General features: G+C 35.3%; 3 protein-coding genes across 5 annotated transcripts in view; 2 read left to right on the forward strand and 1 right to left on the reverse strand.

Moving 5' to 3' along the window:
• The first annotated feature begins 8297 nt into the window (after positions 1-8297).
• LOC110617289 (VIN3-like protein 2) lies at positions 8298-15786 on the forward strand. Its single transcript, XM_021759989.2, has 5 exons — positions 8298-8527; positions 8678-8748; positions 10447-11092; positions 13746-14065; positions 14332-15786. The coding sequence occupies exons 2-5, from the start codon at positions 8730-8732 to the stop codon at positions 15513-15515; spliced, it is 2169 nt and encodes a 722-aa protein (XP_021615681.1). The 5' UTR covers positions 8298-8527; positions 8678-8729; the 3' UTR covers positions 15516-15786.
• Positions 15787-17309: 1523 nt separating this feature from the next.
• On the forward strand, positions 17310-18829 carry LOC110616814 (ribulose bisphosphate carboxylase small subunit, chloroplastic 3). The gene is made up of 3 exons (XM_021759308.2): positions 17310-17810; positions 18005-18136; positions 18312-18829. The coding sequence occupies exons 1-3, from the start codon at positions 17658-17660 to the stop codon at positions 18540-18542; spliced, it is 516 nt and encodes a 171-aa protein (XP_021615000.1). The 5' UTR covers positions 17310-17657; the 3' UTR covers positions 18543-18829.
• A 7798-nt stretch (positions 18830-26627) lies between these two features.
• LOC110617564 (replication protein A 32 kDa subunit B) overlaps positions 26628-27208 on the reverse strand; it is a 40039-nt gene continuing 39458 nt past the window's right edge. For 2 of the 3 annotated variants that reach the window (XR_002488392.2, XR_002488393.2), the window contains exons 10-11: positions 26981-27122; positions 26628-26744 (exon numbers count right to left, since the gene is read on the reverse strand). Coding sequence is in view for 1 of the 3 variants with exons in the window: in XM_021760434.2 (XP_021616126.1) it covers positions 27038-27122 (85 nt within the window). In the remaining 2 variants the exon portion in view is untranslated. Of the gene's footprint in view, positions 27123-27208 lie in introns of all 3 variants that reach the window. The other variant, XM_021760434.2, reaches the window with a different exon arrangement.

A 27208-nucleotide genomic window follows, 5' to 3' on the forward strand; every position in this document is an offset into this window, starting at 1 on the left:
AATTGCTCTTTCAACTCCTTTAACTCGGCTGGAGCCATCCTGTAGGGAGGGATAGAGATCGGTCTAGTTCCAGGCACCAACTCTATCTCGAACTCTATCTCCCTAGCAGGTGGTAAACCTGGAAGCTCATCCGGAAAAACATCCTGAAACTCTCTGACAACTGGCACCGAGGCCGGTTCCCTGACCTGACTGCCTAGCTCTCTCACATGAGCTAAGTACCCCTGACATCCCTTCCTAAGCAACCTACGAGCCTGAAGAGCTGATATCAGACCTCTAGGCGTGCCCCTCTTGTCTCCTCTGAAGACGACCTCTGACCCGTTCTGATCTCTGAACCTGACTACCTTGTCCCTGCAGTCCAAGGTAGCACCATGGGTAGATAGCCAATCCATCCCTAGAATGACGTCAAAGTCTGTCAAATCTAGAACCACAAGGTCGGCGGAGAGGCATCTTCCCTCAACAAAAACTGGACTGTACTGGCAGACTGACACTGCCACTGACGGGTCACACTTGGGTCCACTGACCCATAGGGGACACTCTAACCCAGAGACTATCAGACCCAACCTCTCAACGGCTCTCGGAGCAATAAAAGAATGAGATGCACCCGGGTCCATTAATGCATACACATCAGAACACCCAATGACGAGATTACCTGACACCACGGTGTTGGATGTGTTAGCCTCCTGCTGAGTCATGGTGAAGATCCTGGCTGGAGCTGATGGACCTTCACCTCGGGAACCAGAAGAAGAGGCTGCTCCTCTCCCTCTACCTCTGCCACTGCCCTGAGTCGTGGCTGGAACTGCTGGCTGTGCCACACTACCAGAAGCTGTCTGCTGGGGCTGGCCCATAAAAGGCGCTCTGGGACAATCCCGAGCTATGTGTCCCTCCTGTCCACATCTGAAACATGCATTAGTCCCAGCTCGACACACTCCCCTGTGTGGTCTTCCACATCTCTGGCATTCTGTACCATCTGAGCCTGAGCTCGAGCCACCGCCAAATCCCAGACCGGATTTCAACTTGTTCCAAAACTTATTCTTCTTCGACTTCTTGGTGGTGTTATCCCACCTCTTCTTACCTGAGCTCTGAGAAGAGAAACCTGGTCCTCCTCTGCTTGGGGTCTTAACCCCTGAAGACTGGGTCACTGACTGCTTCACTGACCCCTCAACTATAGCACTTGCCTCCATTCTTCGAGCCATATCCACCACAGTGTGGAAACTTTCTCTCTCAGCTGACTGAACCAACGAGGAGTACCTGGAATGCAGCTTCATAACATATTTCTTGGCTTTCTTCGTATCTGAATCTAGAGCTTGCCCTGAAAAAGGCAATAGCTCCAAGAATTTATCCGTGAACTCCTCTACACTCATGTGCTCTGACTGCCTCAGTTGTTCAAACTCAATCATTTTCAGTTCTCTAGAACTGTCAGGAAAAGCCCATCCAGCGAACTCATTCGCAAATTCTTCCCATGTCATACCGTCTAGTCTCGGGTCCACATAACACTTGAACCATTCCCGTGCCTTCTTGCACTTTAAAGTGAACCCTGCCATCTGAATGGCCCTGCTATCACTTGCCCCTAGCTCATCAGTTATTGTCTTCACCACTCTCAGATATTCAAAGGGGTCATCCCCTGACTTGTATTTGGGAGCATCTAGCTTGAGGTAATCTGTCATCTTTACCTTGCTCCCATCAGCTGAGCTAGGTCTAGGAGGTTGAGTAACTGGGGCTGCTGGTTCTGTAGGTGGTGGAGGTGGAGGTGCAGCATTCCCCGAGGTGGGGTTTGCCGGGTTTGGATAGAAAGGTGAGGGTGGATAAGCTGGGTACTGTGTATAGGGTGGGTAGAAAGGTGGATAAGGCATGTAGGTAGGGTAGGGGTGAAAGCTGGAGTAATCCGATGTACCTCCCATCGGATACCCTGAACCCTGTGGGAAGGGTGGATAATGGGGTGGAAAACCATACCCCGAGGCCTGAACGCCTCCCTGAGACTCCCCTGTCCCTTCTTCCTGCATGCTCACATCCAGGTTCCCATCCCTCCTCTGATCCTCTTCCATAACCTCCCTCACATCTGAAGAACTTCCACCTCTATCTGTCCCCCTTCTGCTAGCATCAAAAGACCTTCTAGGGTCCCTTGACACTCTTTCTCTGTTGGCTCTACAAGACATTGCCCTAGGCAATGTAGGAGGACGGGCGCTCGTGCCCTCATCCTCAGGTGGCACTCCAGTCAATCGCGCAGATCGACGAGTTCCTCTCATCCTATTCTCTGAAAAACAGCACATAGCACAAACATCAGCATCATATGGTTCATGTGGGCACACATGAACCCTCATCATAAACATCACATAGCATAGCATATCATCAATGCATATGTACAAAATCATGGCATATCACATCATCATGCAAGACAGGACTCAACATCCTATCCTAGTGGACATGACTTTCCTATTGTGCTTGACCTTCTATAACATCTATGAACCCGACACTCTAGGTCCGACCATATGAACCTAGGGCTCTGATACCATTCTGTAACGCCCCGGAAATCCGGACCGCTACCGGCGCTAGGATCCGGGTCGACTTAAGGCCGCCGGGACCCGTAGCAAGCCTGACATATAGCCTGTAAACCTGTATAATCCCATACATGATCATCAACATGCATAAAAATTTAAACTTTTCTTCATACATACTGTCATCAACTAACTCAACCTGTGCATACTCTGATCATATACATAACATAGTCCCTCTGTGGGATCTCATCAAGCCTTAAAGGCAAAACAACCTGTGTTGAGTTAGTTTACATAAACATCATAACATAAGATCATGTATATAAAAAAGGGATTAACAATACATTATGGTCAAGCACAACTCTATCCTCATTAACCTCATTTCATAACATCCTGAACATTTTTACATTTCATCATAATACATTTGTCATGTCCACAATCTAACTATTACATACATATGACTTTTCTCTTCTTGCCTTCTCTATCTATCCCGTACCTGCAAACCTGGGGGTTAGGGGAGAGGGGTGAGCTAGATGCCCAGTGAGTAGAACTATAAAAGAAAATATTTAAAACATGCTATCATGAAATGCGTCACTGCACAAATAAAGCACACCACGGATGGACTGATTCAAAAATCCCTCAACTCCATGCCCGGCCCTATTATGGGCACCACAGGACTTCGTATTGCCCGGCCCTATTATGGGCACCACAGGACTTCGTACTCAGAGTTATTGCCCGGCCCTATTATGGGCACCACAGGTCTTCGTATTGCCCGGCCCTATTATGGGCACCACAGGACTTCGTATATAGAAGGCTAATGAATCATCCTAATGTCCATCCACTATCATCTATCACAACAATACAATGCGGCATAGTCGTGAATTCTAATGCAAACAACCTATAATATGATCATGATGCATGAAGCATGATAAAAGCATTTCATTTTCTTAATTTAAAAAAAGTTAAGTTTAGTTCCACTCACCTCTGGCTGACTCTGACAACCTCTGTAGCAGCTGGCTCACTGCTGGGGTCCTTGGTTCCTCGGGTCCGAACCTACACAGGTGGACTCCAGTGAGGGACCAACACACACAAACAAAACTCTCATATATTCCCCAAAAACCCCCTAAAACATCCTGAAAATATCACATAGAGACATGCATGAAGTGGCTGAACAGAGCACTTTCGGCGGCACCTTCGGCGGCCGAAAGTCCTGGACAGAGACGAAACTCAGGTAGGTTCGGCGGCACCTTCGGCGGCCGAAAGTCCCAGACAGAGACGAAAGTCTCTTTTCGGGGGCAACTTCGGCAGCCGAAAGGCCTGCCTCCCCAGCCATGTTCGGCGGCCGAAAGTGCCTTCGGCTGCCGAACCTGGTTTCTGCCAAAGGGCAGAAACTTGGCTCCTTTGTGCATTCTCACCTCCAAACTTCACCAATCATGCATATATCTCAACCAAATCATGCATACAAGTTCCTAGGGGCCTCAACAAGCATATACCCCATCTACAACACTTCAAACACACACAATCAAGCTACATTGCTCAAAAATCACATAAAACCTAACATAACTCAACTAACTTAAACATGCATTTCTACCCCATAAAACTTCTTAAAACTTCTTTAAAACATATATTGAGCTTAAGATCGGCTCTTACCTCTTGAAGATCGAGGGTTGAGGAGATCTAAACTTGGAGATGGGAGAAGTTCCAACCTTTGGTCTCCAAGCTCCAAAACTCGTTCTAAGCTCAAAGATCTTCAAAACCAAAGTTATAAACTTGTAAAGATCATGGAAAAAGGAAGGAAAAGCTCAAGATCGGGGAAGGATGGCGGAATGCTCACCTTGGCCGAAATGGGGAGAAAAAGCTCGCCCATTTTCGGCTAAGGGACCCTTTTATAGGTGGCTGGCCAGGCCACGTTCGGGGGCCGAATGTGCCTCCGCATCCATGCAAATGTTCGGCGGCCGAACCTGACTTTCGGCGGCCGAACCTTGACTTCCCCAACTCATGCTTTCGGGGGCCTAACGTGCCTCCAAAACGCATGCATGTTCGGCGGCCGAACTTGACTTTCGGCGGCCGAACCTGAGTTTTCCTCCAAGGACTTTTCATGCAAAAACTCATTTAGTTTCATACTTTAAAACATTAAAATTCATGAAAACATTTTATAAAACATGTTTCTACCCTTCTAGAGGTCTCCGACATCCGAGATTCCACCGGACGGTAGGAATCCCGATACCGGAGTCTAGCCGGGTATTACAATTATGATATGTACTTCGGTCTTGTTTGTAACTTTTTTATACATACTAATTTTCTGAATGTGACCCATAAATACATAAAATGCATACTATTATGCTATTATCGCATTTGGAAGCATCTGCTAATATTGCATGTTACTCATACCTGTAAAGGTTGCTTATCGATTCTTTTCCTTACAATTTGCAAATGCTATACAATACTTATTTTATTACTAATAATTATTATCAATTTATTACTTATGTATTCACATTTTATTTTAAGATATGACAAGCAGATAAAATTACCGTGATTACACGAGTTTGGGCTCTCATGATCAGTCTTTATTGACACAATAGTCTCATAGATTGCAGTCGATTTGGAATGAGAAAATTATAAATAAGCCACTATATTGTAAGCGATCGACGAGTATTTTGAAGCAAGATTTCCACCCCCGTATTGAGGTATATCTCAAAATTTATGGATTTTATGGTGATGTCAGATTAGGATTCTTTTCGCTGAATCATCATTTAATTATAGCATTGGTTGAGGGATGACGTTTAGAAATGCACACATTTATGATGCGGGAAAGTGTACAATTACTCTCTAGGACATAGATATTATTTTGGGCCTACCTATAGATGAAGATACTGTTGTTGGTAACTTTGTTATAAATTGGATGATATATTGTCAAGATCTTTTGGGTCTCGTACCTTCCACTAATATAATGTGCGGTAACTCTTTGCTATTAAGTTGATTAGTAAAAAATTTTAATGAGCTACCAGATGATGCTGATGAAGAAGTGGTCCAAAGACAAGCTCGTGCTTATATTTTGCGAATTATTAAGGGTTCCCTTTTTACTGATGGAAATCCTAGTAGGTTAACCTAATGTTTCTGCCTCTTATTGCTAATTTACATAGAGCCGATATGTATAATTGGGGTTTAGCTTGCCTTGCTTGGTTATATAGAGAACTTTGCCGGGCCACTGATTCGAAAGTGTCTCAATTAGGTGAAGCCCTACACATTCTCCAGATATGAGTATGAGACCGATTTACTTCAATAGCACCATCTATAAATACACAAAATCCACACAATGATGCCCACTTAAAAGTCGATTAGTATTTTATAGTTATTATGACATCATTATATTTTGCATATAACGCATTCACATTAAATTCTTAAGTTTTTTTTATAATAATTTCAAGTGGAGTAATGCATGACGTATCACTCAAGTCGTGACATATGACTTGACAGAGATACGCTATAAATTTGACAGAATGGGTGATCTAGAGGTATTATATAAAACATTTTATGTACTTTGATTAGTATGATATTTCTTATATTATTGTAATAATTTTTTTTTCAAATGATATGGGAGCCATATTTCGATGAACTCCTTGCATCATTATCATTATATTGTATACAAGGACGTGATATTTGGAGAGCAGTGGTTCTTTTGATATGCTTCCACATGGTAGAATGGCATCAACCAGATAGGAAATTGCACCAATTTGGCATGTAACAACTAATACCAAATCCACCATTGCCAACTAATCTTCACAATATATCTCTACTGTCAACTAATAGTAATTGGCTTACAGTTCATGCGCGTTGGATTGTCATATGAGAAGATAGAGGGCATAGGTGTGCGTTAGATTACCATATAGGAAGATAGATGACATAGATTGGTTGAAGCAGCACCATTAGATGAATAACTTTATTATCATTCAGAGTACCTAGAACGGTATAGAACAGTTTCTCATCGATGGATATTGCATCGTGATGCAACTATTGGTGCAGTGATAATATTTTATTATTCACTATATTTTCATATGGCTTATATTTATTTAAAATATCATTATTTAATTATATAATGCCAACAGGAGGATAATATTGAGAACATTTATATGATAAATCGACAGTTTCCTAATTCGGGTACAAATCTTATTGAAAAATAGACAACAACCATGTTCTATGCCATGGAGGAAGAGAAATGAACAACTGAGATACCTCTACCACAGCCTGCTCCTCGGGGACAACTTATGCCAGATGACCCTGACAAGCTTGTTGACCCGCCGAGGAGACCTTGGCATAGACGTAGCTCACATCAAGAAGCTGATATTGATGCATATACCACTATCCTAACAAATGTCATAATTCCGGCAACTGTTTCATTCCATACTCATGGACCATTTGGTGAAGTTGGACAGTTGTCAGCAAGATTTAGTGTTCTACAAGACAATGTATCACAATATACTACGTGAACATATGGTAGTTATATGTCACTACCTCATATAATCCTGACGCAGTCCTTCCAGCAAGTTGGTATTCAAGATCATCCATTTCAGATGCAGACCTCGGTAGGTAGTACTTTTGATACTTTTTCCCAACATGCCAACTCCGTTAATGCATTTCCAGCTAGATATTCTGTGGATATTCTTCATTTAATCTAGGAGTACAACCATTCTTTGGCCATATAGTATACGTCGGGCTAGCACTATTATACTGTTGCATCTAATAATATTTTTTTTACTATCATATTATACTGCAACACAAGATCCAAGGTCAGTGGTCCTTGATCTTAATATTTTCATGACCTCCACAAATATTAATCCTGCTACTGTTGAAAGTGAGGGTACAAGCTGTGGTCACCAGCCATATAGAAATCGACGTCCATGTAGTATAGGAGGACATTTGCATCATTCTTAGCATTATTTTTTGACTTTATCATTTGTATATATATTGACGTATTTTTATTGCATTTCATGATTTCTAAGTATTTACGTGTATTTTTTTATTTAATTTTTTTATAATTTTTACGATTTATAAATTAATTGTAATAAAAATAATAAAATAGAATGATAAATATGAAAGATATAATGTTATATCGTAAATAAATTAATATAATTAATATTTATAATAATATTAATATAATTTTATAAATTAATTGTAATAAAAATAATAAAATAGAATAATAAATATAAAAGATATAATGTTATATTGTAAATAATTTAAAATAATTAATATTAATATTAATATTAATATAATTTTTATAATTATATTTATATAAAGTTAATATATAATTAAATAAATTATATAAATTAGTAAAATAAATTGATAAATATAATAAATATAATGTTATGTTGCAAATAACTTAAAATAATTAATATTAGTATAATTTTTATAATTATATTTATATAAATTTAATATATAATTAAATTAATTAAATTAATAAAATATAATATAATAATTAAATAAAAAAATTAAATTAATAATTTAAATTAATTAAAATGCAAAATATTGCATTTATTGTAATGCACAGTGCAGTTTGTGCAGACTGGCCACTAATTTACATGCATTTTTTTAAAATTCAAATCCGGTAATATTTAAAAATTTTCTTTTTTTAATTAATTATTTATTGTGGTTTTAGTGCACAATAAACAAGAAAAAAATTTTTTTTTATTATATTTTAAAAATAGATAGGTTCTACCGCGCTTCTTGAAACGCAGTAAAATTAATTTTCACCTTATTTCTCGGACCGGGTTTCTGATTTTTTTTTCTCCAAGTTGATGCGCTCTCTCTCTCATACTTCTTCTCCTCGAATCTCTTTTCACTACAGCTTCGGGTCCTGAAAACCAAAGGAGGACCCACGCACGCAACACACGCATGAAGCCAAACTGTGCATAGCGAGAAATTTAGAGATTTATATTTATGATTTATCTTTATAGAGCCATATATAGCAACAGGGAGAGAGAGAACTTCTTCTAAGTCATGGATTCGCTCGTTGTGGTAGAATTTCAAGCACCCTTTTTTGGGTATCTCTTATTCCCTTCCCTTTCACTCGCACTCGTCCTCTTTTTCTTCATTTGGGTTTATTATATTCTCTTTTTGTTGTGAGAGAATTTCTTTTTATTTTTTTATTGTTTTTGTTTATGTGATGGTGTTGAATTTTCTCTCCTTTGCAGGTTGGGATTTTGGTGGTAATGTGATGTGCTTAATTATTGGATAATTCTAAATATGGATTTATCTTTTGAGGGTAAATTTCATTTCATTTTTTTGGATTAATTTGTTGGATACAATTATTTTTGGCTTTTAAGTTTTGTTGCTTAGATTTGTGATTGATTTGTCATCTCGACCATTGAATGGTTCTGTTGTCTCTGGTTTATTGTTTATTTATTTTTTATTATCTGAAGGTAAACGCTTATGATGTTTTGTAATCAACATGGTCATTCATTTACCATAAATAGTATTGTTCGTGATCTTAATGGTTTGGGTGTTGACTAGAGTTTCTGGATTTTGTAGTCATTAATATTAAATTACTTCCTTTTATTTTTTGAGATAATCAATCTTTTCGTTAAGATTCATGATTCTAATATAGCTTATACAAGAAAAATATTGGGTTGATTTAATTTTGAAGTTAGTAAACTTTGTTTCTCTGTATATTATTTTCCTGCATCATATTAATTTGTTTGCATTGTCAAAGTAGTCTTCTTTGATATGATGAATTATTTTCTTTCTGGCTTGCCAATTCAGATTAGCACTTGCTGATGATCCCTGCAAAAGTGCAGGAGCAGAGGCATTTCCATGTTGAATTCACATTTATTTATTTTATTTTATTTTTTTTTGGAGAAAGTTGTATCCTTGATGCAGTTGTAATGTCTTTGCCAATATGCACAAATGCAAGTGTTTTTATATTCTATTATGTATAAGAATAGAATATCAGATGATAAGTAACTCATAGGATCAAAAGAGGATGGACAAGGAGCACAACGAGTGTGCTATGTAACCACAACAACATCCCTAATAAAGTGAAAGATGAGTTTTATATAATTGTGGTCAAGCTAGCTATTTTGTATGGGAATGAATGTTGGACATTTAAGGTACAATGTACCCATAGTGTGATAGAAATGTGAATGTTGAGGTAAATGTCTATTAACACTATAATTGATAGGATTGGAAATGACCACATCCTTCAGAGAGTGCATTTAGTACACATTGGAGACAAAATAAGAGGTGGGTTAAGATGGTTGGTCATGTCCAATGTAGAGTTCAAAGTGTCCTAATATGGAGGCATGATAAGTTAGTGGTGGAAATAATGAAAGGGAAAAGAGGGAGATCTAAAATAACATGGAGGAAAGTGAGGAAAGTAGTATAAAAAATGTGCAGTTTTTAGATACTGATGCCGAATTGATTTCACATTGACTTAAATGGCAAAAGAGGATATATATAGCTAATCCCATCTAGTTTTGGATTAGAATTTAGTTATTAATTAGTTAATATTATTCAGGGCAATGAGAATAAATTTACACCAGGCAGCCTAGATGAGTCTCCTTATGGGTTCGCTATGGAGACAAGTTACTCCATTCTGGGTATATTGAGTTTATTATATTATTATAGGGATTATGTCATCATCTTTCTCCCCCCACCCTCTTTAAAAAAAAAGAAAAAAGAAAAAGGCTTCCTGGACATCCTAATTGAGCGAGATATTGAATATTTATATTGTTAATTTTGGACTTATCATGGATATTTATCAAGAGGAAAACTTTTGTCTGATACTATTTGCTTTGGAATTCATTCTTATGCTCTTATTATTTCCACACCTGTTATCTATATAGGTCTACTTACATATCTACACGTACTTATGTAAATTGAGTTGATAAAAAAGCCTTTGCTTCTATGAATCTTCACTTAGATAAAGTCTATGAATGAGTCATTGTCCTTTCCTTGTACTCAGGAACTGCACTTGATCCATCAAAATGTAGCAAACTAAGCTTGGATGAAAAGAGAGAACTAGTCTATCAATTATCAAAATGTGCAGGTGCCTGTGAAATGCTACAGTCATGGAGCCGTCAGGAAATTTTGCAGATTCTGTGTGTGGAGATGGGAAAAGAAAGAAAATATACAGGCTTGACAAAGTTGAAAATCATAGAGCACCTTCTTAAAATTGTGTCTGAAAAGAAAGCTGGGGAATGTATGGCCACCACAGATGTTGAGACACCTGTCCAAAGATCTTCCAGGCAGAGGAAAACTGATAACCCATCCCGGTTAACTGTTTCAGTTAACTATGCTGCTGTTAACAATGGAGGCAATGATTTAGGTAATACAGTGTACTGTAAAAACTCAGCTTGCAGAGCTACCTTAAAACAAGAAGATGCATTTTGCAAAAGGTGTTCATGTTGCATCTGTTATAAGTATGACGACAACAAGGATCCCAGCCTGTGGTTAACTTGCAGCTCAGAGCCTCCATTTCTGGATGCTGCATGTGGCATGTCATGCCATCTTGACTGTGCCTTAAGACAAGAAAGGTCAGCCATTGGAAAAGAAGGATATGATGGGAGCTTTTGTTGTGTAGCTTGTTGGAAAGTGAATGATTTACTTGGGTGAGTATGCGTGCACTCTATTCTATTTTGCTTGTTCTCTTTATGACTAATTTCATTCTTGTAAAAGACTTTCTTTTACCTTGGTCAAGTTTTTCTCATGTTGTCTACATTCTTATATCCTTGAAGAAGTTGTCCTGGGGGAAATTTTAGGTGGACCCAGTCCGCCATGGACCCATGAGTCATTGAAGTGGGTCCTATCTGTTTTTTTCATGGAGGGACCCACTTGTTTGTTCCTTGGAGGTGCTTGGTCCATGGTGGATCAGGTCTAAGCACGTTTTTCCCATTGTCCTAGCTGGATGATAGACAATTCTTTTCACCCTTCTGTTTTCTAAGGCACTGATACTCGGGTGTCTAAATTTTAGTCATTGGTTTGGTTGTATGGTTTCTGCTTCTCAACTTTACTTTTATTAGCACAAGGCTGAATGGTGTAGAAAACACTTCCTTTTTCCTGCAATAAAATGCATGAAATTGATATATGCTGTATTGCATTTTTAATATATTCTGTACTTGGAGATTGTATTTCTTGCAGTTGCTTTGCTGTACTCTCTTTCTCAATGAATTATGTTTCATGAACCTTGTTTGCCTGATGAGAGTTTACTTTTATTTGTTAATTTGCTATCTGTCTAAATTCCTCATGGTATTATAGTATGTGGTTTACAATGTCTATAGGAATCGAGAAAATGCAGACCACTTAGTTGTATACTGTCTTCTGCTTATAGATGGGGCACTACCCTTGTCTTTTTCTTAAATTGTTTCTGACTGATTTCCTGATCTATACAAGCCATTCACCATGTATTATGGTTTTGGTGTGTTTGTGACTGTGTATCTTAGATGTTGGAAGCCATCTTTTCTATGAATTTTATTTTACAAGGATGTGAAGCTTTAGGAGTGTGTGTATATATATATATATATATAGGGAATTAATTTCAAATATATTTTCAAAGCTTCCTACTCTTTAAGGATTATGTCATGCTTAATGCAAGGTGTGCTGCCTGGAAAATTGTAGATAAGAAATTTATAATCTTTTTTCATCCTTGGATTTTACAAATAATCTTACAAAAATTTCAGATTTGATTTTTCTGTTTTCCGTCAAATTCTTGTAATGTTTCCTTCAACCCTAATTTGTCCGTTCATTTAGCTTAGCACTTGTCATGGTTATTGTCGACTTTACTGGTACAATAACCATAAAGAATACATCACCTAAATCTTATTTTCGCTTTTTTTTTTGTTTTTCAAGTTGGAACAATTTAAGCCACCCAAGACGTGTATCTTAATGATCCTGAAAGTTTCCTTCAAAGTTCATATGATTGTCAATTACTTGCAGCTGCCTTGCATCAGTATTTGGGAATTTATTTGATCTGTTGTGGGTTTCATACTTCAAGTGACATACACGTTCTTCTCTTTCCTATTTTGCTTCATTATTTATCATTATTATACCTTTGCCAATTATTATTTAATGGGAATAGAATATAAAAATGCAGTTTCTGTTATTTGTCATCCATGATGTATTTGTCATTGTTTAGGGAGTCAATAATATTGAAAGGGAGGAGATTGTAAAAACTTGCAGTGTGTTTCTAGTTTATTTCAGATTGTAAAATAGATTTTGCACTTAGGAGGTATTTTTTGTTTTTTTCTTTTTGTACAATGAATGAGATGGAAGTTTTTGTTAAATTGATAGAGCCGTCCATAAATCTGCCAGATTGATGTGGGTATGGACCTTTGCAGATTTAACAGGCATGATGTGAATGCTTGTTTTTCCATGTAGAAATTCTGGACTTGATTTGCTGCGGGGTAATCTGCTAGCACCAGCTTGTTTGTTTTGTTCACAAACATCAGTGGAACTGTAGTTTTATTTGAATGGCAGAATGTCCACTCCTCTTATCAGGACATCAAGTCCATTGAGAATTTACTTTTATTCTATCCACTGCCCATATGATATTAATTTGTAATCTCTGCATCTGTATTTATACCAAATTTTTTTATAGTCTAGGTCATGGCAGGTATATATCCCCTCTTAATTGAAAGCAAGAGGAAAGGTAGTGTGTGCGTGTGTGTGAAATTGTTAAAATTATGTTCACCCTACTCAACTTTCAGATCTATGATGCTCTTTTGTTTAATTAATTTTATTTGGTGTGATAAGAAAAGAGACATGGAGAGCTTCATCATATACATGTAACTATCCAGTTAATTTTTAAAGCTAAAAAAGTATATCTGTGTGGTAATTAGTGCCTTGTGAAATTGCGGATCTTTATTATCATAACTATGCATTACAAGTAAATGAACTTTTTATTTCGTGGTAGGTTGGCTAAATTGTTTTCTCTCTTCCGGCACTGCTATAACCAATTGCTGTATATTTTTTCTTACTGCTTTTGAATACTATTAGACATTCAAATTACAAAGTTGCAGTATCTCATTGCTTATCCTTGCAACTATGTGGAGAACTGCAAAACTTGTGTGATGTCAATAAGGTTTAGGGCCAATGAGTTTTAGCTGTGTTGTTAGGTGCCTTTCAGAATGAAACATTGGGAAACGAGCCCATAAAATAATCATAAATATGCTCTGTTTCACATTGTTTTTTGCATATAATATTAGTAGATTTATAAACATAGCCAAGTTTAACCAATTATGTGGTTGGAATGTTAATTGTACCCAGATGCTGGAGAAAACAATTATTGATGGCTAAAGATACCAGGCGGGTAGACATACTATGTTATCGCGTGTCCTTAAGTAAAAAACTTCTCAACAAGACTGGAAAGTATCAAAAACTTTATGAGATTGTGGATGAAGCTGTGAAGAAGCTTGAAGCTGAAGTGGGTCCATTAACTGGCTTACCTGTAAAGATGGGTAGGGGTATTGTAAATAGGCTTTCTTCAGGACCAGATGTTCAAAAATTGTGTGCTTTTGCTTTGGAATCACTGGACAAAATGCTTTCACATACTATCGTGCATCCATTCCCTGATTCAATGATAAGAGGTAGTCCTTTAACATATATTAAAAGGAAATAATGATGAATACTTGCAGTGCTTATTCCAAATTCTTTCATTTTGTTTGTGGCTGATATTTGAGTTCATTGCTAATTTTATTTTCAGACACATTTCCACTTAAACCTTGAATTATGAAAGGCCATTAATTTGTGACTGGTGGAAATATTGGGATTCATGTTGGGTGTTTCTCAAGCCATGGACTTTGAAGTTATTTATCTCTATACCTTTCTCAATGCCTTTGTTCAATATTTGCAGATTTAAATGCAAGAGCTTCAACGGTGGTCAGATTTGAAGATGTATATGCAACTTCACTTGCTGTGGTTTTGGGTTCTGAAGATCCTTCACCAAGTAATGTTGTTGGTTATACCTTATGGCATCGCAAGGCTCAGGATACTGATTATCCTACAGAACCAACATGCACGCTGTTGGTACCAAACACAAGGTTTGTTATTACAGGTCTATCTCCTGCTACAGAATACTTTTTCAAAGTTCTTTCCACCAATGATGTAAGAAGAGAAATCGGCATGTTCGAAGTTCAATGCTGTACTCGAGATAAAGACCCAAACTGCTCGGTTGTGGAAAGAAGTCAGAGCCTAACAACCAACTGTAGCAGTCTTTCTAATCCATCATCCGTGGAAGATGAAACTAATCACAATGCTACATGTGGTGACCAGATTATTAACCGGGAAGACAATTATCTTAGTTATCGTGATGACACTGATAAAATAGTTTCTTCTATTGTTTCCAATGGTGTAATAACCTGTATTGGTGCAAGTGGAGGAGCCACAAGCGATGCAGTGCCCTTGTTAGATGAGGAACATGCTATGCAGGTAGTTACCTTGCCCAGTTCTGATGTACATAAGTGTCACAACAATCATTTGCCAGATTACCAAATAGTTGATGAGATAAGCACAGATAATCGGTCAGAAACCCCTGTTCAAACTGGTTTGGAGTGTGTACCATTTGTGGGCAACTCGGATGCTAGTTTGCCTATCACTCCTTGCAAGTTGGAAATAATTAAGGAAGTCCAAGGAAGACATGCACGATCAAAATCCAGCAACAAGGACCTGTTAAATGGTACTGGGAAAGGAGATGAGGCCCAAGATGCCAGAACATCAAAGAAGGGAAGTGGGGAAAGGCAAGATGACGAATGTATGGCCAATGGTCATTCAGATGGGGATTTCGAATATTATGTAAAGGTTATCAGATGGTTAGAATGTGAGGGACATATTGAGAAGAATTTCAGGCAGAAATTCTTGACTTGGTATAGTTTAAGAGCAAGCCCACAAGAACTAAGGGTTGTGAAGGCATTTGTTGATACCTTGATTCAAGATCCAGCATCACTTGCAGAGCAGCTCATGGATACCTTTTCGGAATGTATTTCGTGCAAGAGATCGTCTCTTGTGCCTTCTGGCTTCTGCATGAGGCTTTGGCATTGACAACCTTAGTGTTTCCTGCAACTAGGTATCATAGTTGCCTCCATGAACCTGTCGTGGGTTCATGTGGGCAATAATTCTTTAGACCCCATTAACATTCATCATTTAGACTATCATCATTTACGTGTATCATCAGTATTTGACACTAGTGCTGTAAGAATGTCCGAATTAATTATAGTGCCCTTTCACATTTGTTATAGCTTTTGGAATTAATGGTTGGTTTGCTACGCGGATTATGAATCCTCAGTTCATTTAATACATGACAATTGTTGAACCTTGGAGCTCGGAGAACACCTTTGCTTATCTTGCATGAATGGGCGGTCGCAACTTATTTCTTATGTCATTATCCAGCTATTAGAAAGTAATTTCTCACGCCCCTTGACCATAATTGTTCTATCATAGATATTATTTATCTGTGATGGATTTGAGATTTGTGCTGGGTAAATATTATCCAAATTCTTTTAACAAATAACTATCAAAAATTTCAAATTTTTATTTAAAGAAAAAATATAAAAAAATTACTCAATAATTTTATTTATTTTCATTTTAGAATTTATACAGTGCTATGTTAAAATAATATAAAATAATTAATTAAAAAAATTATAAAAAAATTTCATATAATTTCATTTAAATTCATTTAAATTATAATTTTACAGTTGAATTTATGTTAAATTAATAATCCGTGATAAGATATTTATATTAACATTCTTAATGTCGTCTAAACATTAGCCTGCTACTATTTAATAACAATACGATATTGTAATTATAATACATAAATAGCAAAATGAAAAATTGATAAAATTATATTGTATTTTTTTTGTATTTTTTTAAAAATTCATATTTTATATTTAAAATTTAAAATTTAAAATAATAAAACTAATTTTTTTTTAATTTTTCACAATTATAATCAAGAGAATTAATTGAAGTTAAAAAATTTAATGGTAAATTACAATATAGTTTTTAAAATTTTATATTAATAAAATATATATTTACTTAATTTAAATTATATATTAAAGGTAAATAGATTTTATACTTATCATATATAATAATAAAATTTATTATAAATAAATTCATATTATATATATATATATTAAAGTATTACATTAAATATTTATGCTCAATATTATGATTATGTGCATATTTTTTATATATGAAATATTAAATATTTTAGTGTATAAGGTCGTATTTTATTTTTTATTAATTTATAATATGTATATAAAAGTGAGAATAAAGGAGTAAATAATAATATCGATAATAATAAAAAATATGTACTTTAAGTATTATTTTATTAGTTAAATAAAATTTTAAAGATTAAATTGTAATTTATCATTACCTTTTTAACATTTAATTTAATAATCTGGTTAATCATAATAAATTAAAAAAATATATATTTATTAATTATTTAAAATTTAAAATTTTAGATATAAATGTAAATTAACAAAATTTTTAAATCTTTTTAACCACAAGCCTAGATTTAATTTAAATGGGTGATTTTTATGAGTATAACATTAATATATTTATATACCTATGTCTAAAATATAAAATTATAATAGATTCTATAAAAAGAATTATAAAATTCCATGCCTATATCGACAGATATAAGAAAAAAATATTTTTTTTTCTATCTTTGCCTTATTAAATATGTATCTATTTGGGAGAGAATGTTTTATTTTTTTTTTTAATGGTTTTCGGCGTAAATCAAATTCATTGGATTGCTGAATTTCGGATGCGGATGGATTTATATATAAAAAAAATATGCAACCACTTGTCAGAGCCAAAGGGGTAAGGACTGCTATGCTGATGTCTTCCATTGGGCACACAGCTCCTCCTCCTCAGTAGCACCGTTGGCTGGTGGGTCACAATCCTAAACCTTTCTATGGGCAAAGAGAGAGATGTTTACAAGTAGGAAACTGTGATTCTACCAAAGCCAAAAATCTTAATTAATCTCTCCACCATCTTTGTTTCCATCGTCCTCTCACTGACACTGCTCTAACAACCCAACCCCTTTTGTCCTTTTCTTGAACCTTTTCTACTTTCCATCACCTTTCATAATAAACTAAGAGATCACTTGTCCTTCTTCTAGTCTTCCACATTTCTTTCATTTACTATTGCTCTTTTCTTTAGCTAGCATACGGTTTCAAGAAGATGTCTACCGCCGGAATATTTACAGCTCCGATTATCGGGTCTGGTTACCAGGGCCTGAAAGCCAAATCCACAAACGAATTGTTCCCTGCAAAGGATTCTATTGCATGGAGTCGCAAAACTATCACCAACGGCTCAAGAATTCATTGTATGAAGGTAATGTGTTTACAATTACAAAGAACCCTAGCTTCTTAAATAAATCCTCATATCTGTATGACCTACGATTTCATACTTATATCGAGATCTGGACAATCTTAATCGAATATTTAGTCTAATATTATCAAGTTCATTGTCATATATGCTTGAGATCTTTACAGCCTTATCCTATCTGAGTTTTGTTGATCAAACAGACATGGAATCCAATCAATAACAAGAAGTTTGAAACTCTTTCCTATCTTCCTCCACTTTCTGATGAATCAATTGCAAAGGAGATAGATTACATGATGCAAAAGGGTTGGATCCCTTGCCTTGAATTCGATCAGGTAAGATGATGGGTTTTCTTTTCTTCCCCAGAAGATACTAAAGACTGCTATGATTTTTTGCTTTTTGGATTAAAGAACGTATAATTTTCCAAAAAAATGTTAAAAATTCTCCTGTTGAGTTTCTATTATCAAATTAAATTTTCATTTTGTTTTATTTATTTACTCTTAACTCTAGGTGGGACATGTGCGTAGAGAAAATAGCCAAACGCCAGGATACTACGATGGGAGATACTGGACAATGTGGAAGCTCCCCATGTTTGGGTGCAATGACTCATCTCAAGTGCTCAATGAAATCCATGAATGCAAACAAGCATACCCAAATGCTTATATTCGCTGCTTGGCATTTGACAACAAGCACCAGGGTCAGTGCATGGCCTTTATCATTCAAAAACCTAACACCCCCTAAGCCTTTCACATCTGGTTTCCCTGGTTCTGTGGGGCAAATAAAAATGGGCAGACGGTTGTTGGGTTTGCTAGTGGAAATGCCTAATTAAATAAATTATATATGTTAATAATGCTTGTGTGTACCATATAACTAGCACATGGTTTTGGGCTTTCTTTTCAAAGACAGCCTGTGGATTGCCCATGGTTTTCCAAATCAGCGGCGATTCTAAGATGATGTGAATTGTTATACTAAAGCTAAGCACATCTTTTCATCCTTGACATTATATAAAAAAGTCAGTTCATACTCAATTTTTTTTTATAATTGATATTTAATTAATTAGTTATATTTCATAAAATTTAATAGTTAAATAATTAGATTAGATTAATTAATTATATTTCATAAAATTTAATAATTAAAAAATTATATTTTTATGTAAGTTTATTACTAAACCTTTTGCATGTAAATGTGAATTGTATGGACTCTGAATCTATATATACAGGAATTAAGTGCTTATACTTTTATAAATATAAAGTTTTAAATACTAATCACGAAAAGATAAAGAGTGCTAACTGATTATCTTCACGATGCAGTGAAATTTATTTATTTTATTTGAATAAACCACATCATAATATATTTCCATCAATAATGTAACAATTTTCCTCATAATATCAGGCTATTGCTCCAGGTGTTGGAGTTCTCTTAGACTTATGACATCCAAATTTTTCTCTTACAAAATTTTGATCAAGGGAGAGGTTAAGGATAGCATGTACTCATATACCCACTAACTTTTCAGTTATTAATCATGCATAAATTGAGTGTATTTAAAATTTACAAAAAAATTATCCTATTCCTATATACAAACAGTAGCTGAAAAGCTAGTACTCATACGAGCAAGTATTTTTTTTTAATATTACTCTATGATCAATATGAATACGTCATACTATTCTGTCAATTAAAAATCATTTATTAAGATGTTGCAATCTTAAAGAAAATATATGCGCAGTTAATCAATTCACAGTGAGTCAATTCAATACTATCCATATGGAATTTAATTTATACAACTAGCAATTGGAAACTAGTTTATCAAGTAGGTTTGGCCAAGTGGTAAGTGGTTATGATCCATCTTTATTTAATTACATTTATATTGTCTAAATAATAATATTATTAACAGTGAATGTTTTATTATTATATTTCTTTAATTTCTCCTCCCATTTTTCTTACTTTAAAATATATATTTTGTATAGGAAAATGAATGCCAATAGACAGCGGTTATATAATAGGCTCAAGGATGGATCGTTGAATATTGAATTTTTGAGTGGTTTAGAAGAGTTTATACAATTTGCTTTAACCCATCCTAAACATATAGATGGTATGAATTAAGATGTCCTTATAGTATGAGATGGTGTTCGAATTGCAAATTCCTACTTGTGGATGATGTACAGTATCATGTGATGAAAAATGGCTTCATCCCTAATTACTAGGGATGGATATCACATGGTGAATTCTAGATGATGGAGGAACTACTAGTGTGCAATTATCTGAAACCATCATGGAAAATGACTTTCAAACTAAGGCTAATGGCCGATTACTTGAAGGGTTTGATTTGCCGCCTTAAACTGAATACATGGAAGAGGCATCAAATATCGATGCACAAAAGTTATATAGGAAAATGAATGTCAATCGACAGTGAATGTATAACAGGCTCAAGGATGGATTGTTGAATATTGAATTTTTGAATGGTTTAGAGAAGTTTATGAAATTTGCTTTAACCCATCCTGAACATATAGATGGTATGAATTAAGATGTCCTTGTAGTATGAGATGGTGTTCGAATTGTAAATTCCTATTTGTGGATAATGTACAATATCATGTGATGAAAAATGGCTTCATCCCTAATTACTACAGGTAGACATCACATGGTGAATTATGGATGATGGAGGAACCACTAGTGTGCAATTATCTGAAACCATCATGGAAAATGACTTCCAAACTAAGGCTAATGGCCGATTACTTGAAGGGTTTGGTTTGCCGCCTTAAACTGAATACATGGAGGAGGCATCAAATACCAATGCACAACTACAAAATGATCTCTCCGCATAGATCTATGCCATCTTGTCCATAGAGTAACCACTTCTAATGGGGATAAAGTGAGAATACTTGGTCAAGATGTCCACTATTTCCCATATTGGGTCATGTCTGTTAGATGTCACTACTAACCCAACTACAAAATCCATTGCCACGTGTTTCCACTTCTATTCTAGAATTGGTAGCGGGTTAAACATTCTAGCTAGCTTGTAATTCTCTAATTTCACCCTCTGACACACTTTATAAGCAGATACAGACTGAGCTACCTCCCTTTTTATAGAAGGTCACCAGTACACCTCCTTCAGATCTTGATACATCTTGATAGCTCACAAGTAGACATCATACTTAACATTATGAGCTTCTTTTATAATGTCTCCTTTCAACTTTGTCATCTGATACATATAATCTATTACCACAATAGAGAATCTCTCTATTATCAAATCTAAACTCATTATTCCTGCCCTGTTAACCTATTCCTGCTATTTTTACCAACTATGGGTCCTTATGTTATTTCTGTGCCACTTGCTCAAGAAATATAGGTGTCACTTTCATCTGTACCACTAAAGTAATTGTACCAGACAACTCCAACTCTAAGCCTTCATTGACTAACTTGCAAAACTCTTATACCATTAGTCTCCTCCACTAAAATATGAGATAGACTGCTAAGTAAATTTCAGTTAAGAGCATCGACCACTACATTTATCTTACTCGAATGATATTGAATTTTGCAATCATAATCACTAAGCAGCTCTACCTATCTCCTCTGCCTTAAGATGAATTTCCTTTGACTTAAGATGCATTACAAACTTTTGTGATCTATGAAGATCTTACATTTCACTCCATAAAGGTAATGTCTCCACATCTTGAGTGCAAAGATCACAGCTACCATCTCTAGATCATGTGTAAGGTAATTCAACTCGTGCTTCTTTAACTGCTTAGAAGCACAAGCTATTACCCTATCATTTTGCATCAACACACAACCTAGTCCTTCTCGGAATGCACCAAAAAGACTATGAAATTTTTATTACTTATAGGCGGAGATAACACTAGTGCATATATCATCCTTTCTTTCAACTCCCTGAAACTCTCTTCACACTGGTCTATATAAATAAATTTTTTATTCTTCTAGGTCAATCGAGTTATAGGAGCTATTATTTTGGAGAAATCCTGAATGAATCTCTTATAGTAACTTGTGAACCCAAAAATATTTTATTTTGTCATTATAGTGGGTCTGGCCCAGTTCGTTAAGCTTCTACTTTCTTAAGGTCTATCTCAATTCCATTTTCTGATATTACGTAATACAAAAAAGAGATACTCCTCAATCAAAACTCACACTTGGAAAACTTGGCATACAATATGTGTTCTCTTAGAGTCTACAACACTCTTCTCAAATGATGAGTGCTCCTTTATATTCTTAGAATACACTAAGATATTATCAATAAAGACAATAATAAAGTGATTCAAAAACAGCCTGAAAACTCTATTCATGAGATCCATGAATGTTGTCGGGGCATTTGTCAGCTCAAAAAACAATACTAGGAACTCATAATGCTCAAATCTAGTCCGGAAAGTTGTCTTAAGGATATCATCTTATTTGATTCTCAATTGGTGGTACCCGAATATCAAATCTATCTTAGACAAACAACCTGCTCTAGTTAGCTGGTCAAACAGATCATCAATCCTCGATAAATAATATGTGTTCTTGGTAGTGATTTTATTCAATTGTTTGTAGTCAATACAAAGTCTCAAGGATCCATCCATCTTTTTCACAAATAACACTGGAGCACCCCAATATGAGGTACTAGGTTGGATGAAACCCTATTTACAAGCTCCTGCAATTGCTCCTATAGCTCTTTCAACTTTGCAAGTGCCATTCTATATGGAGGAATAGACATGGATCTGGTACTTGGCAACACTTCAATTTTAAACTCTATCTCCCTATTAGGTGGTAAACCTAACAAATTCCTTAGGAAAATATCTAAGAACTTTCTAACCATAAGCACTAAAGCCGGTTCCGTAATTTGATCATCAAACTCTCTGACATGAGCAAGAAACCTCTGACAGCCTCTCATAAGCAACCTATGAGCTGGTAAAGTAGATATCAACCCTCTAGGCATACCTAACTTGTACCCTCGAAACATAATCTTTGGTCCATCCAATCCTTGGTACCTAATTACCTTGTCTCTGCAATCCAAGATTGCACCATGAGTCGAGACCAATCTATCCCTAGAATGATATCAAGATAAGTCAACTCTAGAACCACAAGGTCAGCTAGAAGGTGCCTATCCTAAATTATAGCTAGAGTGAACTAATAGACTGTCCCTGTCAAAGATATATCACTCTTGGGCCTACTGACCCATAGAGGAAACTAGAGCCTAGAAGTTATCAAATCCATTCTGTCTATGGTCCTTGGAGAAATAAAAGAATGAGAGGCACTTGGATCCATTAAACATACATATCATAACACCCAATAATGAGTTTACCAAACACCACTATGTTTGAAGTGTTAACCTCTTATTGTGTCATGGTGAAGATCCAAGCTAGTGCTGAAGGACCTTCCTCTTGGGAATCCACTGAAGATGAAGTTATCATTTTTCCTCTACCTTGCCCTCTTTCTTGAGATGTGGCTAAAACTGTTGGTTAGGCCACACTACTAGAAGCTGTTTGCTAGGATTGTGCTATCCTAGTTGCATTTGGGCACTTATCTGCCATGTATCCCTCCTGCCCACATTTGTAACAAGCTTTGGTTCCAAACCTACAAGGCCCTTTCTCTGGATCCCCACATCTAACACATCCAGAGTTGTTCGAACCAAAGTTTGAACCACTACCCATTCCATATACTAGACTTCAACCTATTCTCGGACTTATCTAAAAAGGCCATTCAGCATATTATGAGCCTCATCTGACTTATATGGTTAATCTCCTTTGGATAGTTATAATATGAGGAAAGTTGTAATTTGAGAAAAGTTGCATTTTCACATGTTTTCATAGCATTTATTTTGGTGATTATTTTTACCACGTATGTGTTTCTAGAATAGATCATCACATGGTAAGCAGAGGGAGAGTAAAGTTCTTTTTAGTACATTATAGAAATACCTCATTCTCCTAAAGAATTAAAAAAAAGAAAAAGAAAAAGAAAAACTTTCAAGTGAAGAAAAGAAAAGAAAACTAAAAGAAAAAAGAGAAGAGCTCACTGAGTAAAAACTCAAAAGGGTGGTCAAGAAAATGTTAGAGTATAAAAGAAAGATCCACTTAGTTAAAAACCTGAAAAGATGACTTAGGAAAGTCAAAGGCCTAGACTACATAGAAAGTAAAGAGTAGGTTGAAGACTCATTATGTTTTGACAGTTTGCCATTTCAAAGTTTTCTACCATGACTTGACCTTGAGCTTTCGGTGAGTAGAAGATGTGATGTAAGAAAGTAGTATCGAAGAAAGTGCTTTTAATTCAAATTTGAAGTTTGCATTTTTTTTCTAAAATTATTTTCATGCATTAAAGTTTTTTAGAAAATAAAAAAGAGAGAAAAGAAAAGAGAAAAAAAGAGAGAAAATGATCAGAAGATAGAAGAAAGTCAAAGTAGAGAATTAGAGGGAATGAGAAAAAGCATAAAGTAAAGAATCAGAAAGGAAAAACTAGAGAGAAGAATTCATAAAATAGAAAACTGAGGTTGCTCGAGCGCTTGATGGAGCAACAGGGAGAAGGACATCTATACCTTCATTTTTAGGTAGGACACAAGTCAATCATGTAGATCAACGTGAGCCACGTATCATGTCTTCTAAAAAACAACATCAACACTAAAACATCAGCATCATATGGTTCATTTTAATGCACATGTACACACAACAAAACATAACGTAGCATATATTCAAAATATAATGGGACGGTATATCCTGTCCCTAATGGACATGTGTTTTTCCTAATTAAGTTTATCTTTTAATATCTATGAGTCCAACACTCTAAATCCAGTCATGTAAACTAGACTATGATATCAATCTGCAATGACCCCGATTAGGACCACTACCGATGCTATAGTTTATATTGACTTAAGGTCATTGGAATCCATAGCAAGTCTACAATCCATCCTAGTATATCTAATATAACCCCAACATGATCTTAAAAACACACTGGAACATTATCATGAATCAAACTCGATATGTACGTAAAAAATCTAACTAAAACATAAACCTATACTAAGATCCCTCATCAAATATTCCAATATAGTCATTATTACATACCACAATATTTGATTTCAAAGATAACATAAGAATTTAAAACTTCTATATAACTAAGAGATCATAGACATAAAAGGGATTATACATTAAGAAGATAATCATAGCACAATTCTAATCTAACCATCAAGTTTATATGTCCACTAAACTAACATAAATGTAACAGTACTTTGAAGGCATGAAGCCCGTAACTAAATTCTAATCCTGCAAATTTGGGGTTAGGGAAGATGGATAAATTACAATAGCCTAGTGAGTCGAAATATAGCATAAAATAGTTTAAAAGAACATATGTCTGTATGTATGTGATACAAAACAAAAAATTCATATCATAATGAACTTGTTACTAGTAACCGTTTATAAAAAAATTCAATAGTGCTCGGCCCACAACGGTACGCTTTAGAACTTTCATTTAAGCATAACATATCCGTAGTTTGTTTTATCAAATGAGCATAATTTGATTACTAAGTCAATTTTCATGCATTAAAAGTGAAAGCAAATAAAACATCTATAGAAAAGGAGGAGAAAAGAAATTAAAACCCTTATAACGCTTTCTATAATTTTTTTTTTTAAAAAAAGAAGAGAATAAATTAAACTTACAAACCTATAAAACCTTGAAAAACGAAAGAAAAGCCTAACAAACTAAACTAAGTTATTACAACGCCCATGCAAGTGGCTTCATTCTTTGGACTTCTATACTCCAATTTGGTTTCGACACCTCCACACGCGCCATGGGCAGCACCTCCTCCATTCTTGGGCTTGAATTTGGGCTTCTTAATATGCAAGTTTCGGCCAAAGCATGATTTGGCAACCCTAACTTCCCATTTGATATAATCTAAATAAAAACTAACCAAATTAGCACAACAAAATAAGATTAAAATATTAAAACTATAAAGCAAAATAAAATAATCATAGAGAAAACAAAAAGGACCTACCAAAATCTCTTAATCATTGGTTTCCGGATTCTAACAACAAATTTGATAATATTGTTTAATATGCAAATGTACTCAGAAAAATAAAAAAATTTTCAAGAAAGAAATTGAATGCATCAAATAAAAATATAGAAAAAGAACCACTGCAAAAGGACTTGGAAATTGAGAGATATGGCTCTTGAAATTTAGCTGCTCGAAATTTGCACAAATTCTAGACATTCGATTTTGTGAGCAATTTCATATGAAGATAAAGACTATAAACTAAAAAAATGCAAAAGATACAATTTTTAAAGGACTTTCAATATTAATTTTAGGATCAAGAATCACCCAATTTAAATTTTTAGAGATTTAAATTACAAGTCATGAAAGTCAGGTCATGTGTACAATTTTTAGAGATTTAAATCTTCCATAAATATCACTTTTTCTCTCTTCTTTTGAAACCTAAACTTATGGGGAAATGGAAGAAAAATTAAAAGCATAAGCCTAGGTTTTCACGATATAAGTTTCGACCATATGAAGACCTGGTGGAAGATGACTTCTTTTTTTTTTTTTTTTTTTTTCTTTTAAGCTTATTTTGCTTTATTTTTAATGTAAAGCTAAGATTAAGGGGTGATGAAAAATCAAGGATTAAAATTGATTGAAAAAACCTCAAGCATGTACATTGGGAAACCCTTTTAAGCTTGAGGCATTTATCTTATTTAGTATCTATTTAATAGTAAACCAACTAAGCTCCAGTTCAACCCCAATTGAAACTTAGCCTCATAATTCTCTGCATTACAGATTCAAATACCATTTTGTCGCAAATCCATACGAAATCTGCAAAAGTGGAGGCATTTGGTACCCATGCTTGAGAGAACAGAGGGATTGGAGTGCAAATGTAAATGCAACGCTGCCCTTCTGTTATCACAAAAATAGACTTCATATAGCATAGCTGTGAAGAAATCAGTAAACAATGTCGCATCTTTTCTCCATTATACATTGTCAATTGGCACTGTTTATCACCCCATTCAAGGTTATTATAGGTTACGAAAATAGATGAAATAAATTAACAATAATACAGGATAAGAAGAGTAAACATAAAGCACGACAATGTAACCTGAATCTTTTAATCTATCTACAAATTGGTCGAGAGATTGTTTGCTTAGAAGTAGAATATGCTCCTACCACAGACTGATATAATAATGTCGATAACATCGTTTCCAATGGAAGAACATGGCTCTTGTCCTATCTAACGATTTCACCTAATGAGTTATTTTACTCTGGTAGATCGTAGAGTTCAAGCATTAACAGTTGACTTGAAGTGATCATCGTCAATTGTTGAGTAAACAAAGCCATTTTCAACCAGAGATTGTAATTCGTCCCTGTCAAAAGAAAAGTCAAATGTTAAATGGTACCTTTTAAGATACCGTTATTATAAACCTGATCTCATATGAGCATGAGATTAACA

This window comes from Manihot esculenta, chromosome 6 (assembly GCF_001659605.2).
Source record: "Manihot esculenta cultivar AM560-2 chromosome 6, M.esculenta_v8, whole genome shotgun sequence".
NCBI classification, from domain to species: Eukaryota; Viridiplantae; Streptophyta; class Magnoliopsida; order Malpighiales; family Euphorbiaceae; genus Manihot; species Manihot esculenta.